The 15,607-nt window shown below is 42.0% G+C and overlaps 1 protein-coding gene across 1 annotated transcript; it reads right to left on the reverse strand.

Annotated features, from left to right (window-relative positions):
- Positions 1–10,220: 10,220 nt before the first annotated feature.
- On the reverse strand, positions 10,221–14,334 carry LOC133788886 (uncharacterized). Its single transcript, XM_062226523.1, has 4 exons — positions 13,931–14,334; positions 13,673–13,709; positions 11,246–11,329; positions 10,221–10,479 (listed from the first exon to the last, which is right to left on the reverse strand). The coding sequence occupies exons 1-4, from the start codon at positions 14,225–14,227 to the stop codon at positions 10,427–10,429; spliced, it is 471 nt and encodes a 156-aa protein (XP_062082507.1). The 5' UTR covers positions 14,228–14,334; the 3' UTR covers positions 10,221–10,426.
- Between the last annotated feature and the right edge of the window lie 1,273 nt (positions 14,335–15,607).

Below are 15,607 nucleotides of genomic sequence, written 5' to 3' on the forward strand. Positions count from 1 at the left end.
AACACGAAGTATGCCCCGGAACATATCGCTTGAAGCGGCTCGATGGCTCGGAGGTCCCGCGAGCCTGGAATGCGGAGCATCTCCGTAAATACTATCAATAGTCAGGGAGCCTTTCCCAGTTTAATATTTTCGTTGTAAACAATGTACGCCTCAGGGCGAATTTCTTTCAAACAATGGAAATGACGTGTGCAAAACGTCATAAAGGGTTATCGTCAAAACTGTGCTAATCTTTCTCAAGTGACCCCAGACCTGTCTCCGCTCACTTGCGGGGGGTATCATCCCAGGTATAAGCAAACACCTGGCGGGGCGCAAGCTTAGGCTAGTCCCGGCCCGGACCACAGTCCGGGAGACGCAAACCCCAAGGGCGGTCCCACCCCGGACGAACGATGTCCGGGGGTGTAAAAGAGGACCTACCTAAAGGCGGTCCCACCCCGGACGAACGATGTCCGGGGGTACAAAAGAGGATCGTGCCAAGCCAGGTCCAGCCCCGGACGAACGATGTCCGCGGGTACAAAAGAGGATCGTGCCAAGCCAGGTCCAGCCCCGGACGAACGATGTCCGGGGGTATAAAAACGAAGGACCGTGCCAAGTCCGGTCTAGCCCCGGACGAACGATGTCCGGGGATATAAAGGAGGACCGACCTGAAGGTGGTCCCACCCCAGACGAACGATGTCCGGGGGTGTAAAAGAGGACCGACCTAAAGGCGGTCCCACCCCAGACGAACGATGTCCGGGGCTACAAAAGAGGATCGTGCCAAGCAAGGTCCATCCCCGGACGAACGATGTCCGGGGTATAAAAGAGGACCGGCTTGAAGGCAGTCCCACCCCAGACGAACGATGTCCGGGGGTGTAAAAGAGGACCGACCTAAAGGCGGTCCCACCCCGGACGAACGATGTCCGGGGGTACAAAAGAGGACCGTGCCAAGCCAGGTCCAGCCCCGGACGAACGATGTCCGGGGGTATAAAAACGAAGGACCGTGCTAAGGCCGGTCCGGCCCTGGACGAACAATGTCCGGGGATATAAAGGAGGACCAACCTGAAGGCGGTCCTACCCCGGACGAACGATGTCTAGGGGTATAAAAGAGGACCGTGCCCAAGGCTGGTCCAGTCCCGGACGAACGATGTCCGGGGGTACAAAAGAGGACCGTGCCAAGCCAGGTTCAGCCCCGGACAAACGATGTCCTGGGGTATAAAAACGAAGGACCGTGCCAAGACCGGTCCAGCCCCGGACGAACGATGTCCGGGGGTATAAAAGAGGACCGACCTGAAGGCGGTCCCACCCCGAACGAACGATGTCCAGGGTGTAAAAGAGGACCGACCTAAAGGCGGTCCCACCCCGGACGAACGATGTCTGGGGGTACAAAAAAGGACCATGCCAAGCCAGGTTCAGCCCCGGACGAACGATGTCCGAGGGTATAAAATAAAGAGTCCCGACCTAAAGGCGGTCCCACCCCGGACGAACGATGTCCGGGGGTATGAAAGAGGACCGACCTGAAGGCGGTCCCACCCCGGACGAACGATGTCTGGGGGTATAAAAGAGGACCGTGCCCAACGCCGGTCCAGTCCCGGACGAACGACGTCCGGGGATGTAAAAGAGGACCGTGCCCAAGGCCGGTCCAGCCCCGGACGAACGATGTCCGAGGGTACAAAAGCGCCCGGTTTATCCCGGGGCAAAGCCAGGGCCTAAAACTGATAAAAGGAGAACAGAACTCCAGGTTAAACCAAGCCCCGAGGGCCCTGGATAAGGTGACAGGATTAGAAACTTGGAAAGTTAAGTCGTTGGGTCTAGTCCAGGCCGTTGGAACCAAAACTAAACCCTTGCAATCAGTTAATCGCGGCAAAAAAATGAAATTCCTACTTGGAACAACGAAAGGAAACCTTCATAAAAACCAGAGAAGGTAGCAGTGTTTTAAATTTAATTACAAGCCAAAAACACAAATAAAAACTACAAGGCCGGGGTCCAGGCCTACAACGTATCCGCCCGGAGGTCTGCATCCTCCCTCTCCTTAGCCTCGTACTCGGCCCGCTTTGACTCAGGATCGAGGAAGACAAGGAGATTCATACTCTTATCCTTGCACCAGGCCATGTAGATGGCCTCGTCAAATGTGACATCTAGTAGACCCTCGGCCTTTTCCTTTTCTCGACGGGTCGTTTCATGCGCCGCCTTCTCCTGGAGCAGAGAATCGCCCAGCTCGCAGACTCGGGTTTTCAAGGCCTGGATCTCCTCCTTATCCAGGGCGGACTGAGCCACAGCCGTCTCCAAGAGCGTTGCCCGCTCATCGACCTCCTTTGTCTTCTGGGACAACTCCTCTTCCAACCCGGCCTTGGCTTGGCCGAGCTCCTCGCGCTCTGCCTTCACACGGGCCAACTCTGCCTGGACGCGGGCCGTCTCCCGGCCAAGAGCCTCCTTGGCGGCCTCCCTCTGATTCACGGCCGTAGGGCTGTGCAGAAATGATCCGATCCAATAACAAACCGACCGATCAAATGTCAACCGACCGCTAAAAATTGGATATCCAATCATGATTGGATTGGATCGGATGACATTTTTAAAAATCCAATATTGGATCGGTCGGTTCTTGGATGACATGTAAATCCAATGGATCCAACCGACCGATCCAATCCAATAATGATCCAATACCATCCAATTAATATTCAGATAAAAAATATATTATATATATTTTTTAAAGTTAAAATATATTATATTTTATTACATTTACTGTATTTTTATTATTTGGATGAGTAATTAGTGTTTTTATAATTGAAATAATATATTTTAAAAAAAAAAATCAGCCTAAATAAAGGTTTTAAAAGATCGGATGGATCTGATCCGATCCAATGGATGGAACCGAACCGATCCAATCATCCATTGGATCGGATCGGATCGGTTGGTTCAAGATGATTGGATCGGGTTGGTTCCAAAAATCCAACATCCAATTGGATGATTGGATCGGATCGGATGGGCTTAAAAACATTGGATGTCATCCAATGAACACCCCTACACGGCCGCCTCCAACTCCAGCTTGGCCGTCTCCATCTTTATGGCGAGCTCGGCCACCAGATCGGCACTCCGTTGGGACAGCAAATCAACCTGGAGCAAAGAAAAGTTAAATAAAACTATCATCAAGTAAGGGAAGGAGTGTAAGAGAAGTGAAAGTTACCGCGGTGGCCTGGTGGCGGAGAGCCTGAGAGACGAACAGTACGTCCGGGTTGGCTATCGTGGCATACCTCTTGAGCTGAAGGTTGGACATGGTGCTCCCGACCTGGTCCAGCAGGTCAACCCCCAGAGGGGTCGTGTCCTGGCCAAGTTTGGGGTGGAAGCCCGCTCGGCGACTAGCCGGTCCACGATCGGCTAGGGAGCACTGAACTCGGCAGGACGATTCGAGAATTCAACCTGGCGACGGATCGTCAAGGCCTTGTAAGTGTCATCCCTCCAGCACCGGCTGTTTTCCCAAGTCCGGTTGATCAGCCGAGACTGCTCATCCCGCAGGGCTGACTCCCCCTCCTCCAGAAGAGTCGGGCGTAGGGGAAGAACTGGCGGTGGGGGGATTTCCTTCGCGGTCAGCCGACTCTCCCCATGTGACTCTTCAATCGAGCCGGCCCGCATCGTCCGGGGCCTCTTCCCGGCATTGCCTTCTCCGGCGTCAGCATCCGGGCCCCTCTTCCCGGAGCTCCGGCTGGCAGCCGCACCCGCCTCCAAATCAATCACGGGGGGCGGGTCGGAGGCGAAGTTTGCAGCAGGCTCCACGGCCTGGAAGGGGACCACGGCCAGAGCTCCTTCACCTGGATGGAGCTCCGTCCCGGATAGTTCCCCGGTAAGGTGGGGCTCCGGGCCCGTCACCTCGTTTCTCTTCCTGCCCGCCTTCTTGGCCGCCCTATCCTTGATGAGCCGCCTCATTTCGCTGGCCGGGTTTGACATGTCGGAGTCCTCTGCAAAAGTACAGAAAAAGGAGTTAGGACGGTAAACCAAACAGATGAAAACACAAATCAAAGTTAGAAATGGCCCAGGACGAACCCTCATCTAGGCCCCGGGTGAGACTCAATTCCCTTAAAGCAAATGAATGGACCCGATCCCCTATGTCGTCCGGGTTCAAGAAGCCCCCGTACTGGAGGAACCCGGGTAAGAACATGAGGACCTTTGAGCCTACGGGGACGGGAACTGAAGGCCTCATCTCCCCATCGGCCCCAAACGCGGGGCTCGGGGGTACTAGCCTGTCTCTAGCTAAGTCCCCGATTCGGGGAGCATAAGTTAAGATTAAAGAGGAGTTACCTCGCCCCGATACGCTAGCCCCGGGAGTCCCAACGTTTGGTAGGGCATCTTCGAAGAGCTCATCTAGCTCTTCTGAGGTGGCCACTTCCACTGGGGGTTGGTTCTTCTTATGCTGGGTCGCATCGGCTCGCGCTGCCCTTACCACAGTGGCAATGTGGTCGAGGGCCAACTGCTCCCGGACGTCAACGTTCTTCTCGCAGGGGATGCCTCGAAGATTCGGGATAACAATGGTCTGGGTGGCCGCGAGCATCCCAACCAGCCGAAGGTTATCGTCCGTGACGTAGCCCCCTACGTCCAGATCTTCCGCGGTCAACTTAGCATAAAACCTCCTCCTTTCCAGGATGAACTCGGTAAGGGGGGTTTGAGCGAAGGGCCCTGCCACCCGGAAGACATGATAAGAGACGAGTAGAAAAGATGAATAAAAGAGAGAGGTCCAGGGAAATACTTACCCACTCGCTGGAAGTCCAGCAACAGTGTGGGGTTCTTGTCCACGAGGAACCCGGACGTCATGAACCAATAATGCCTGACGTCCGGGGGGTGCCTCCAAGAGCTGGTAGGAGCGAGATAACTGCTCCGCGGCTTCAGCCTGTAAAAGCCGTCCAAGGTCTTGTCCTTGACGTTAACCTGCGGCTCCAGCTTGTAGAAGTACAAGACTTCTGCAGGGGTGGGCTCTGCGATCTCCTTCGCGACGCAAAACATCTTCCACCCAGCGAGTAGACGGTACGCTTGTGGAAAAAGCTGGAACAGAGTGATTCCCACGTACGTCAAGAACCGTACGAAATAGTCATGAAGCGGGAGCGTCGCCCCCGCGCTGATATGGCCAGCACTCCAGGCCCCGAATCCTTCCACGGACGTATGTGCCCGCTCCTTGAGCTTGGCCAGGCGGTTGTGAAAAAGGCCCGGAGTTGATTCGATGCCCAGCCGCCGCTCCAGGAGCAGTATCATCTGGTAGTTACGGAATGAGTTGGCTGTCACGTCCATTTCCCACCTGTTGCCCTTAGGCGTCTGGGATCCGGGAACGGTGACAGGGGCCCTATTGACCTCTTCTTCGGAATGGAGCGTAACGCCCGTTGCCATAACTGACGATCTGGGAACAAAGAAAGAAAGACCAAGCAGTCAGTACCTAAACCCAAGAAAGTCGGTCAAGGTATGGGGAATCTCCTAAGGACTGCTTGGAGTCCCGTCGGATCAGGTCCGGGACTCCGGAGAGCCCCGGGACCCTGATCGGGAGAGGAGACTACTAAGGCCCGCCCCTCGTCCGGGAGGCATCCGGATACAGAACAACCCGAACCAGGCGGCTTTCCTAGCAATTTCTAAGCACAGAGCCTAAACGCACGCATCAAAAGAACACCACAGGTTCATAAAGTTGTCAAGAGAGTTAAAAAGACTTACTGTGTGGTGACGATCGTAGAAGAGGATGGCTGTCTGACTGTAAGGACGGCAGAACCTCGTTCTTAAAATGGTGCAGCCGATGTAGTAGTTCGTCGGCAGGGCAAACCCGAGATACGTCTTCAGGTGGAAGAGCGGAAATTGGGGTTCTGGGGAACAGGCGGCGGCGCAGAGTGAGAAGGTGGCGATGTATGTCGTCGGCGATGTCGGACATGCAAGGCTCGAGTAGTGTTTATCGGTTCTTAAGCTGGTTAGAAGAGGTAAAAGTGCCAAATGTGGTTTTCGTGGGGTATTTATACTGGCCCCAAGTTCTGGCCCACGATCCAACGGACAAGTGTCTCTTCATCAGACGGTCAGGAGTCGCGCAGGGACATTTGTAAGACCTTTCAGGTTGGATCCTCGCCATCTCAGATCTGACAGCCCAGGCGTGGCGGATGCCAAAGGTCGTCCCATCCTACGGTCCACCTCGTTCCAGGGACATTAATGATGCCCCCCCCCATGCGGATAGGACGCCTCGAGACGTGCGCTAACACCCTAGTCTAGGCCTAGCGACCCCTGGGAGGCCTAGGCGACCTTTCAAGACTCGTGCAGCAATCACCTGACGACACGCGTATCCTTGCCCTAAAGCGGGACAAAGGTAAACGTCCCCAGATTGTGGTAAACGATCCGGGCTAAGCATCCAACCAATGCCACGGCCTTCTGCCCGGACCCACGAACTCAGGCAAGAACTGGGGGCAACCAAGCGAGCGTCCTGGGGACGATGCAACCCTCCTCCTGGCAAACCTAGGCGAAGGCTTGGGGCGTAAATGTTATCCCCATTTCCTGCATGGGCTCGGAGTCTTCGTCCAGGCCCATTGTCAGGGGCCATGTAAGCATGCGGGCCCGGCCCGAGGCCTCTTGGTACTGAGAGTGTCCAAGGGGAAGGGTATGGACCGGAGATGCATGGCGGGGCCCATTGGAGGGGTCCGGAATGTCCCTCCGGGTCCGTCCTCCGCGACGATAGTCCGGGCGGTGCACAGAGCGTTCGGACCCTCGAGGCCTAACGAAGTGGGATAAAGGTAAACGGACCCAGATCACCTCCCCCCGATTGAAGGGGCCAAGCGTCCAGGACCCTGAAGCCGCCTCATTCCACATGGGCGTTGTCCCCACTTTTCACCTGTAGAAAGGGTCACCTCGGGATTGCACGCTGATGTGTCAGGACTGCGCAGCCAAGTACTCTGACTGGTCTTGTGTCCTCAATCGGCCTCGTGACTCGAAGTGATCAGACCAAAAACGTCGTTTCGTCGGGCGAGACGTAGTTCTAAGGTCAACCTGTTGGGCCTTAGCTAGCGTGGACTTCATGTATTTTGTACCTTTTGTATTGGGCCTCCACTAGAAAGGCCACCTATATCCATCCCTCCGATGGGCCTGGGTCGGACCCGGTACAAACCCGGTGTTCCCACACGCCTATAAATATAAGCTACAAAACACTGGAAAAAGGATCTCCTTCCACCAAGAAAAAAGACAGGAACCCTGTCAAAATATAGAGAGAAAACTCCATTGTAAAAGGTTCTTCAAGCTCTAATAATATAGACTCATGGACTAAGGCTAGTTAACGCCCCAACTACGTAAAAACCCCGCGTTAATCTTCTGCTTTCATTATAATTATCAGTAAATATTAGTTATTAATAGAGTTGCCGAAAATCTCGGTTAACAATCACATAATTGCATATTTGGCCCGAAGAACAAATTTCTTCTTAAATATGCCTTTTTACCATTTTTCCATTTATATCAACTATTGCATTGAATAGTGTTGATAGAGCCAATGTGGGAACCTATGGACCTATAATTCCAAGCTCCAATAAATTTGAGATTATTAAACTCTTTAATTAAATAATCTTAATTTATTAATCTCATGATTACTCCATTATAAATATGATATTGCACTCTTGTAATTATAGACATTTCATTTACTGAGTACTTTATAACAATAAAGCATCCATTGATATAATCATTGTGTACAAATGAACCCTCTAATAATGGTTCATAATTTATCGGGAATAAAATTACCGTTTTACCCTTTTAATTATATCTTGTTTCCTTAAGTACCATTGACTTTACTAGTGAAGGTTAATTCATAACTAAATTATGAATTTGAGCTCAATAACCTTTCAGTCCCAAAAGTCAACCCTTAAGAGAACTATTATTCAATCTCTTACGATAAGGTATAGATTCCATATTTGTATACCATGTCCCCAGCCATTTACATTAATGAGTTCCCAAAACAAAAGTTTCTAGCCTGATCATTCTGACAGATCCTAACAAGTGAATCAAAGAACTCATGTAACATAAACAGGAGTTCATAGTAACTTCGGGATTAAGATCTATTTGTATATGATCATCAATTGATATATTTAATTAATACTTTGAAACAGTATTTAACTAAGTATTAATAAACATATCTGGTCCAGTTCTATATATTCTCTAATATATAAAGTACATCCACTAAAGTGTCCTACTATACTAGTAATCCGAATCTAGATCACATGTATTCATAATACTAGTGGAGCGTACTTGCAATAATTAATCTAAAGATTCCATGACTTTATTTTACTGCGAACTATTCAAGTTCATTTATCTCAAACACAATTCTCCCATACCGAAATGTGGTTGAGATCACATATATGAACTTAGGAATTTTTCTGATATTTACTTAATATTATCACAGAATAATATAGTCTATAAAATATATGCATAACAAATTCAATGTATTTATTTATTTCTTAAAACAATGTCTACTACATATGCTTTCAGGGCACAATTCCCAACAAACTCAACTCTCAACTTGTACAAATCAAGGGAAAGAGTTCAATGGGTAAGAATAGGTCATTGATAAGTGAATAGTTTCAATGCTAAAAATTATAATGAGTTCCATCCGAGATGGTCAGTGTTGGTTGCTACTGAGTTAGGGTTAAGCCTAGGGCTTTTAATGAAGTTCAGTTGAGTGTAACAAGCATCTATAAAGGTAGCAAAGATGTTGTAAGAACCTCACCTATGTGGACTTAGAGGTGGTGCCGCCTCTCATGGGAGTTGGAGTTTCTCCCCAGAAAGTTCATGAAGAGATGAGCTCATGGCCATGATAGTGCGAAGCAAGAAAGTGGGAAAAACAAAAGATGTGGTGGAGGTGTGTGAGATATCACTGGTTTTATCATATGGAATACTTAGTTCAAGCTTTAAGCAACTAATGATTTCGATAAGATTTTGTGGTACTAAGATAAAGTTCAAACCGAAAGACACTTTATTTTATGCACCAAAATTGTTTTTAAGCTAGAGAATGAGGCTTGTATTTAAAGTGGAGGATTGTTATGATTGGTTAAATACAAATGATAAGTGGTAAAATTCACTAAAGATGTGAAATTTGAGCTTCAATTGTAGGCACTTATAAAATGCAATTTTGGGTCCAAAGTGATGCATGAGAGTATCTAAGGGTTCCCAAAAAATTTGGTAGCATTTAGAGCATTTTTAGGACCTTTGGAAATGTCCAAAAACAGAGAGGGTGGTGATACGTCGCCACCCAAGTGGCGAGGCATTGCCTGAAGCTTAGGGTTTCAAGAAACCCTAACACGCGATGCATCACCTACTGCAGTACGTGAAATGCTCTTAATGATGTGTTTTACAAGTCTAATCCTATTGGTTAGACCTAATGGAAAGACTTGATCACTCTCTCCAATCTCTCTCTCTCTCTAGCTCCAAGAATCTCTAGTTTTTCTCCAAGAACTCTCAAAGAAAGTGCTTGACTTTGAGAGTTGAAGGTTTGTTCAATCTCCATCCTCATTTCCTCAAGAGAAAGCCTCAAGCATCCATGGTGGCTAGGAAATAGAGTATTAGGGCAGCGTTTTGCTACGTGCATAAGCCTTGGTTTTGTGTTTTTGGTTTGCTCTAAGTGGTGGTTTTGCCTAGGGTTTTTTAAGCTTCATCAAAGTTGAAGATCACCATTGATCCACTTGGGTTTGCAAGTTCTTTCTCAATCTTTTTTAAGTCTCTGTCAATCCATTTTTTATGTAGATTTTATTTCTTAAGGTGGTGTTATCTCACTCTCCCCCAACATCACGTTCATCAGATTCAGAAAGAAATTTAACCGGAGTGTGAAATAATTGGAGATATAATCTTCAAGATCGTGGCCTTGAATGGCAAACCAGATCTGAGGACGCCAAAGGAGGAAATTATTTTCATCAAGCTTGACAGAAATCTTGTGCACAAAAACAACTAGTGTGAATATAGAAGAGATTGAAGAAGATGGATCAGCAGAAAGAGAATCATATGTTGGTTGATTGGAAGTCACAGATGCCATTGATGAAGATCACAAAATTAGTAACGAAATGGATCACAGTGGCTCTTGATACCATGTGAGGATTGTCCAGATAGAAGTGTAAACGAGAGAACAAAGAGTTTGAATGGAAGTAATCTTGATTGTCATTAATGAAAAGCTATTACATATACACAAGCGTTGAGTTAGTTATATAACTGAATTAGTTACAAGAATGTTATAGACAAAACAAAATTACAGCAATGAAATAACCAAGTAATAGCTCTAACAGTCATCATTATTTCATTGCTTTCTTTCTTTTAGAAACTATAATATTACATAGAGGGAGATATGTTCCAAGTCTTAAAGAAACAATTACAGATTTAAAATTTAGGAAAAAAGAAATAATATAGCTATCATACAATTAGAAGAAAAATACGTTGAAGATTAAGACTGGCTAATGGTATGAAAATCCACACAATGAGTTCATAATCGTCGAGAATATCCAGAACCTCCACATTTCTTGCAGAGAATTAATCCTACAGAATATGGAAACATTAATCTGATATCTTCATAAATTTTTAAGACAACAGAAACTTCAGCTCATGACTAATTTCCCAAAGGACTATGTAATATGTGGCACTTGAATCTAAACTATACCACCAAGATCAGGATATAATCTTCATGAATCTACAGAAAACTGAAATTAATTTCATTTTGTTTTCATGTTAATGCAAAGGTCCCTTAAAATGGCTAAAACATTTTTGTTTCTAAGGGAGTAAAGTAACATAAAAGACTGGAATGGCATGTACAGTTTTTTTGCACTTTCATGCTTAATTTTTATTTATTGACAACGTAGCACATGGTAATAACTATAATATTAAGGTAGAGTATTGACTATTTCATGGTAAATATAATGATTCACAATAATCAATTTACTATACGACAAAAAATAGGTTACTATAATAACCCAAACAATATGGATAGGAATGAGCGGTTTGATTATATAATTTTCCTTTATAAATGGATTAAATAGGTAAAAGGAAAAACCAAAATAGACGGACAAGAATGATTTGCAAACGAGAAATTATAATGTATTTTTCTTTTAATAATGTTTTTATCGAGTACATGAAATAATTGCTTCTTTATGTGTCCAAAAATAAATAAAATGAAATGAAAGAAAGAAAGTTTATAATGAATGAATGTCCAACAGTTAACATAATTAAAAAAAAAAAAGGTAAACTGCAACCACCATCGAAAGAGAAAACAAAAAGAAAAACTTATAAACATATAAGAAAATAGTACCTGCACCCTTGCACACCATGCAATCAACCAATCCTGTCTCTTGCTTCATTTTACCCTCATTACAAAATACACATTTTGTCCCACCTGCCTAGCATAAGCCAAATTAGCATTTTCTTTTGAACCTTGCCACAGGTTAAGGATTGTAAAAAAGAATGGACAAGGTAACTCAAATTGACCAAGAAAAGACAGACAGAGCCACTTTTACAATAACAAAAATCATAATATCTACATCTATATTTCCGTTTTAAAACCAAAGTTAGGGGGCAGGGGAAGGCAGTCTTATACAAAATCCAAAGCACTATATAAGTGATCTTGACAACTGATCAGAACTCTGGTGACAAAATTCATTTCAACAATCCATAAGTTAATTGGCATATTGTAAAAGAAGTCATTCCAATTGAAAATCAAATGGATGGCATAAATGGTTGTTAGTTAGCCTACCAAACATTTTGGTTCATTAAACATCTCTTTCTTTTCTGACACTATACACGGGGATCCTTAATGCTATTTATTGAATGTACACATCTATTCCTTCATTTAAGAACCTTAGCAATTTCCGAACTGTTCCCAGCTAAATAACACTTTTGGTTTTTTCTAGGCCTCAAATAAATTTACTATAGATCAGGAAAGCAAGGGAGAAGACCTAGAAAACAAAGGGATTCTCATAAGAAAATCACTAGAAAGCTTTCTAGAGAAATGTCTTCTAGTTGTCTACTCACCGTTGTTAAAAGGTAAGTCATACAACTAGATAAAGCATGTGAGACAGTACTAACAATAATTATTGCTCATAAGCTCTTAGCTAAAGTTTCTTTGTGAAGACAAGCGCCTATAGATTACCTGATAAAGGTGAGACCACATTGTTGAACTTTTCGATCAGACAACTAGAAGGTGTTAAAAACTCTTCAAAATAAGTTATTTAAACTATTGATAAACTAAATGGTGGTCACTTCTATTTTTTGGACATTGCATTTTAGTTTCAACATCTAAACTGATTTTTCATACCCAAAATCCCTTTCGAATTGAAAACCAATAATTATACTATTACAGACATAAATCAACATCATCTACCGTGCATTATCAATTATAAAAAATGATTGAATTTAAAAGAAGGAAAAAGACAAGCAAAACAATGCAGCAATTACTTCTCTTCCAACGTGTTTCATATTCAACTGTTGAAAGGTTTTCATAGCACTGATTCTACTGGTGCATAGATGTTTAGGATCGGACACCCTTGAAATGATAAGAACTAGTTACCTTCTTCATATCCTAACAATTTCAAAGGCCGCCAAGAGTAAAATTTACCTTGAGTATTATCTTCAAATTCTTACTACATGATTGGTAGAACTTGGAGCTTATCAGACAACTAGAAGGTGTTAAAAACTCTTCAAAATAAGTTATTTTAAACTATTGATAAACTAAATGGTGGTCACTTCTATTTTTTGGACATTGCATTTTAGTTTCAACATCTAAACTGATTTTTCATACCCAAAATCCCTTTCGAATTGAAAACCAATAATTATACTATTACAGACATAAAATCAACATCATCTACCGTGCATTATCAATTATAAAAAATGATGGAATTTAAAAATAAGGAAAAAGACAAGCAAAACAATGCAGCAATTACTTCTCTTCCAACGTTTTTCATATTCAACTGTTGAAAGGTTTTCATAGCACTGATTCTACTGGTGCATTGATGTTTAGGATCGGACACCCTTGAAATGATAAGAACTAGTTACCTTCTTCATATCCTAACAATTTCAAAGGCCGCCAAGAGTAAAACTTACCTTGATTATTATCTTCAAATTCTTACTACATGATTGGTAGAACTTGGAGCTTATCAGACAACTAGAAGGTGTTAAAAACTCTTCAAAATAAGTTATTTTAAACTATTGATAAACTAAATGGTGGTCACTTCTATTTTTTGGACATTGCATTTTAGTTTCAACATCTAAACTGATTTTTCATACCCAAAATCCCTTTCGAATTGAAAACCAATAATTATACTATTACAGACATAAAATCAACATCATCTACCGTGCATTATCAATTATAAAAAATGATAGAATTTAAAAGAAGAAAAAAGACAAGCAAAACAATGCAGCAATTACTCAGCTACTTAAAACTGTTGACCATGAAGGAAAAAAAAAAAGTCTCCACAAGAATTTTAGTACAAACAATTCTAAAAACTTAAACCATCAATTCTCATCAAGTGGTAACCAAATGTATCATTCTGCAAATAATAATAAAAATAAATACAAATTGCTAATCATTTTATTTATACTTATAAATATATAATGCGGCAAACCAATAACCATGGCGAAGTTAATTTCACTCAAATTAATCATAGAGTAAAATTAAAGCAATTATTATATATATATATATATATATATACATTAGAAAAAAAAAAGTAACATTAATACATACCATTGCCGGCACAACGCTCACAAGGCAATGGATCACCCTGCAAAACAAGTCACAATACTTATTAAGTTATCCATAAGAATATTAAAAAAATTATTTACAAACAAACCCCCCACAAAACCCATCAACCATAACCCAGCAAAATGTATAAAATAAGATCATGCAAAACCTCATTTCTCTGAATTTTTCCTTTACTTAGCTAGAAACAAAGATAACCCAAAAAGAAAACAAAGGTGAGACTGAGAGGGAGCGCAGTTTTACCTTGAAACCAAGAAAGAGAGAAAGAGCAATGGTGACCAGAACACTGATAGTGGCAAGGAAAGTCTGGGTATCTATGGAGGTTTCAAAGCCAGCAAAAAGGAAAATTGGGGGAACAAAGAGCCTTGTTGGTTGGATTGAGAGTTTGGGTCTGAGCAAAACAGAGGAGCAGCGGGACAGTAATGGGGTTTCTGATTTTGGTGAAAAAGAATGGAGGGAGACAATGAGAGATGATGATGAGGAAGAAGAGAAATAAGACAGAGGTTGAATAGAGTGGTAGCAGGAGGAGAGCGTAGCCATGGATATAGAAGAGGAGGAATATGTGGAGTGGAGTGGAGTGGAGCTCTGTTATGTTTCTTTTCATGTCATTTCTCGCCGCTCCTTGTATTTTCCTCGCAATCTCAACTCAAATATGTTAAAATAGGTATCTAAACCTTTCATTTTTTTTAGCTTAAATATATTGAAATGGAGATTTTGATCATGAAATATAATAATCATTATGGTGTTGTAACACTTTAAAAAAAAAATTTATTTAATTAATTAAAATTTTAAAAATTAAACATAAAATATGTTTCGTAATTTTATTTTTATTTTTATTTTTTTTAATTTTAATTAAATTTATTAAATTTTGAAAATATAATTTTTTTCACTTTCAAAATATTTTTAAACAGTTTTCAATTTTTCTAATTTTTTTTTTCTTCTCTTCTTCAAATCAATACCTTATATTGTTAAACAAAAAATAAAAATAAAAGTTATCAAACACATTTATTATTTTTTGTTTTTAAAAACAAAAATAGTTACCTAACATATTTTTTTTTAAATAAAAAAACAAAAATAAAATTATATTTCTACTTTTGTGTTTAAAAAATTCAAAAATAAAAATTTTACCAAACAGGCTATGTGTAACAAAATAAAATTTTAATTAATTAATACAATTATAAATGTCAGTAGAAGTAGAAGAATCACATAATAAAAAAAAAGATCACTGAAAATCTATTTTTCTATCTATTTTACATGTAACTTTTCCAATAAACCATTAAACTCTCACTGAAATTCTAATTTTCTATTCATTTTACATCTAACTTTTCCAATAAACCATTAATCATGTTATTTATGTTTTCTTAATATTATTTGACTATTATATATTTTAATCATTTCAAAATATTTTCTATGACTAACAATAATCTCCTCAAATATTTTAATATGTGATATATCTTCATATATTAACTACAAAAAGTGAAGTAAGCATAGTGTTATATAATTGTAGAGGGATCACGATGGCAAATCATAAAAATATGTAAAATACATAATGAGATGAAGTGAATTTTTTGAGTCAACTTTTTTATATTTTAAAGAGAATGTATTTTATATTATTCATTGCAAGGTTCTAAGAGCATCTCCAATTAAATACTAAAATAATAGTGCATTATTATATATATTTTTTTATAAAAGACTAATTTAATAGAACTAAAGTATCAAATTTAGCACAAAATTAGTTTGTGGCATGTGTATTGTAACGTGCCAAATTTGTTAATAAGGCTTAGTGTCTTAATTAGCGTATCAGGAGTGCAATAATTGATTTAATTATATTAATACGTAGATTAAATGATTATGTAATTAGAAATGCATGTTTAGGTGAATTAAATATGCATGTGGGCCTATTTTGGTTAGTAGGGGTAT

This window comes from Humulus lupulus, chromosome 7 (assembly GCF_963169125.1).
Source record: "Humulus lupulus chromosome 7, drHumLupu1.1, whole genome shotgun sequence".
Classification (NCBI taxonomy): Eukaryota; Viridiplantae; Streptophyta; class Magnoliopsida; order Rosales; family Cannabaceae; genus Humulus; species Humulus lupulus.

What these genes read in the sequence shown, in the direction of transcription:
- LOC133788886 (XM_062226523.1), bottom strand. Translation starts at nt 14,227, where the DNA reads ATGGCTACGCTCTCCTCCTGCTACCACTCTATTCAACCTCTGTCTTAT. An exon ending in CTCTCTTTCTTGGTTTCAAG is followed by an intron (nt 13,710 to 13,930) that starts GTAAAACTGCGC and finishes CTTGTTTTGCAG; the next exon opens with GGTGATCCATTGCCTTGTGA. An exon ending in CATGGTGTGCAAGGGTGCAG is followed by an intron (nt 10,480 to 11,245) that starts GTACTATTTTCT and finishes CATATTCTGTAG; the next exon opens with GATTAATTCTCTGCAAGAAA.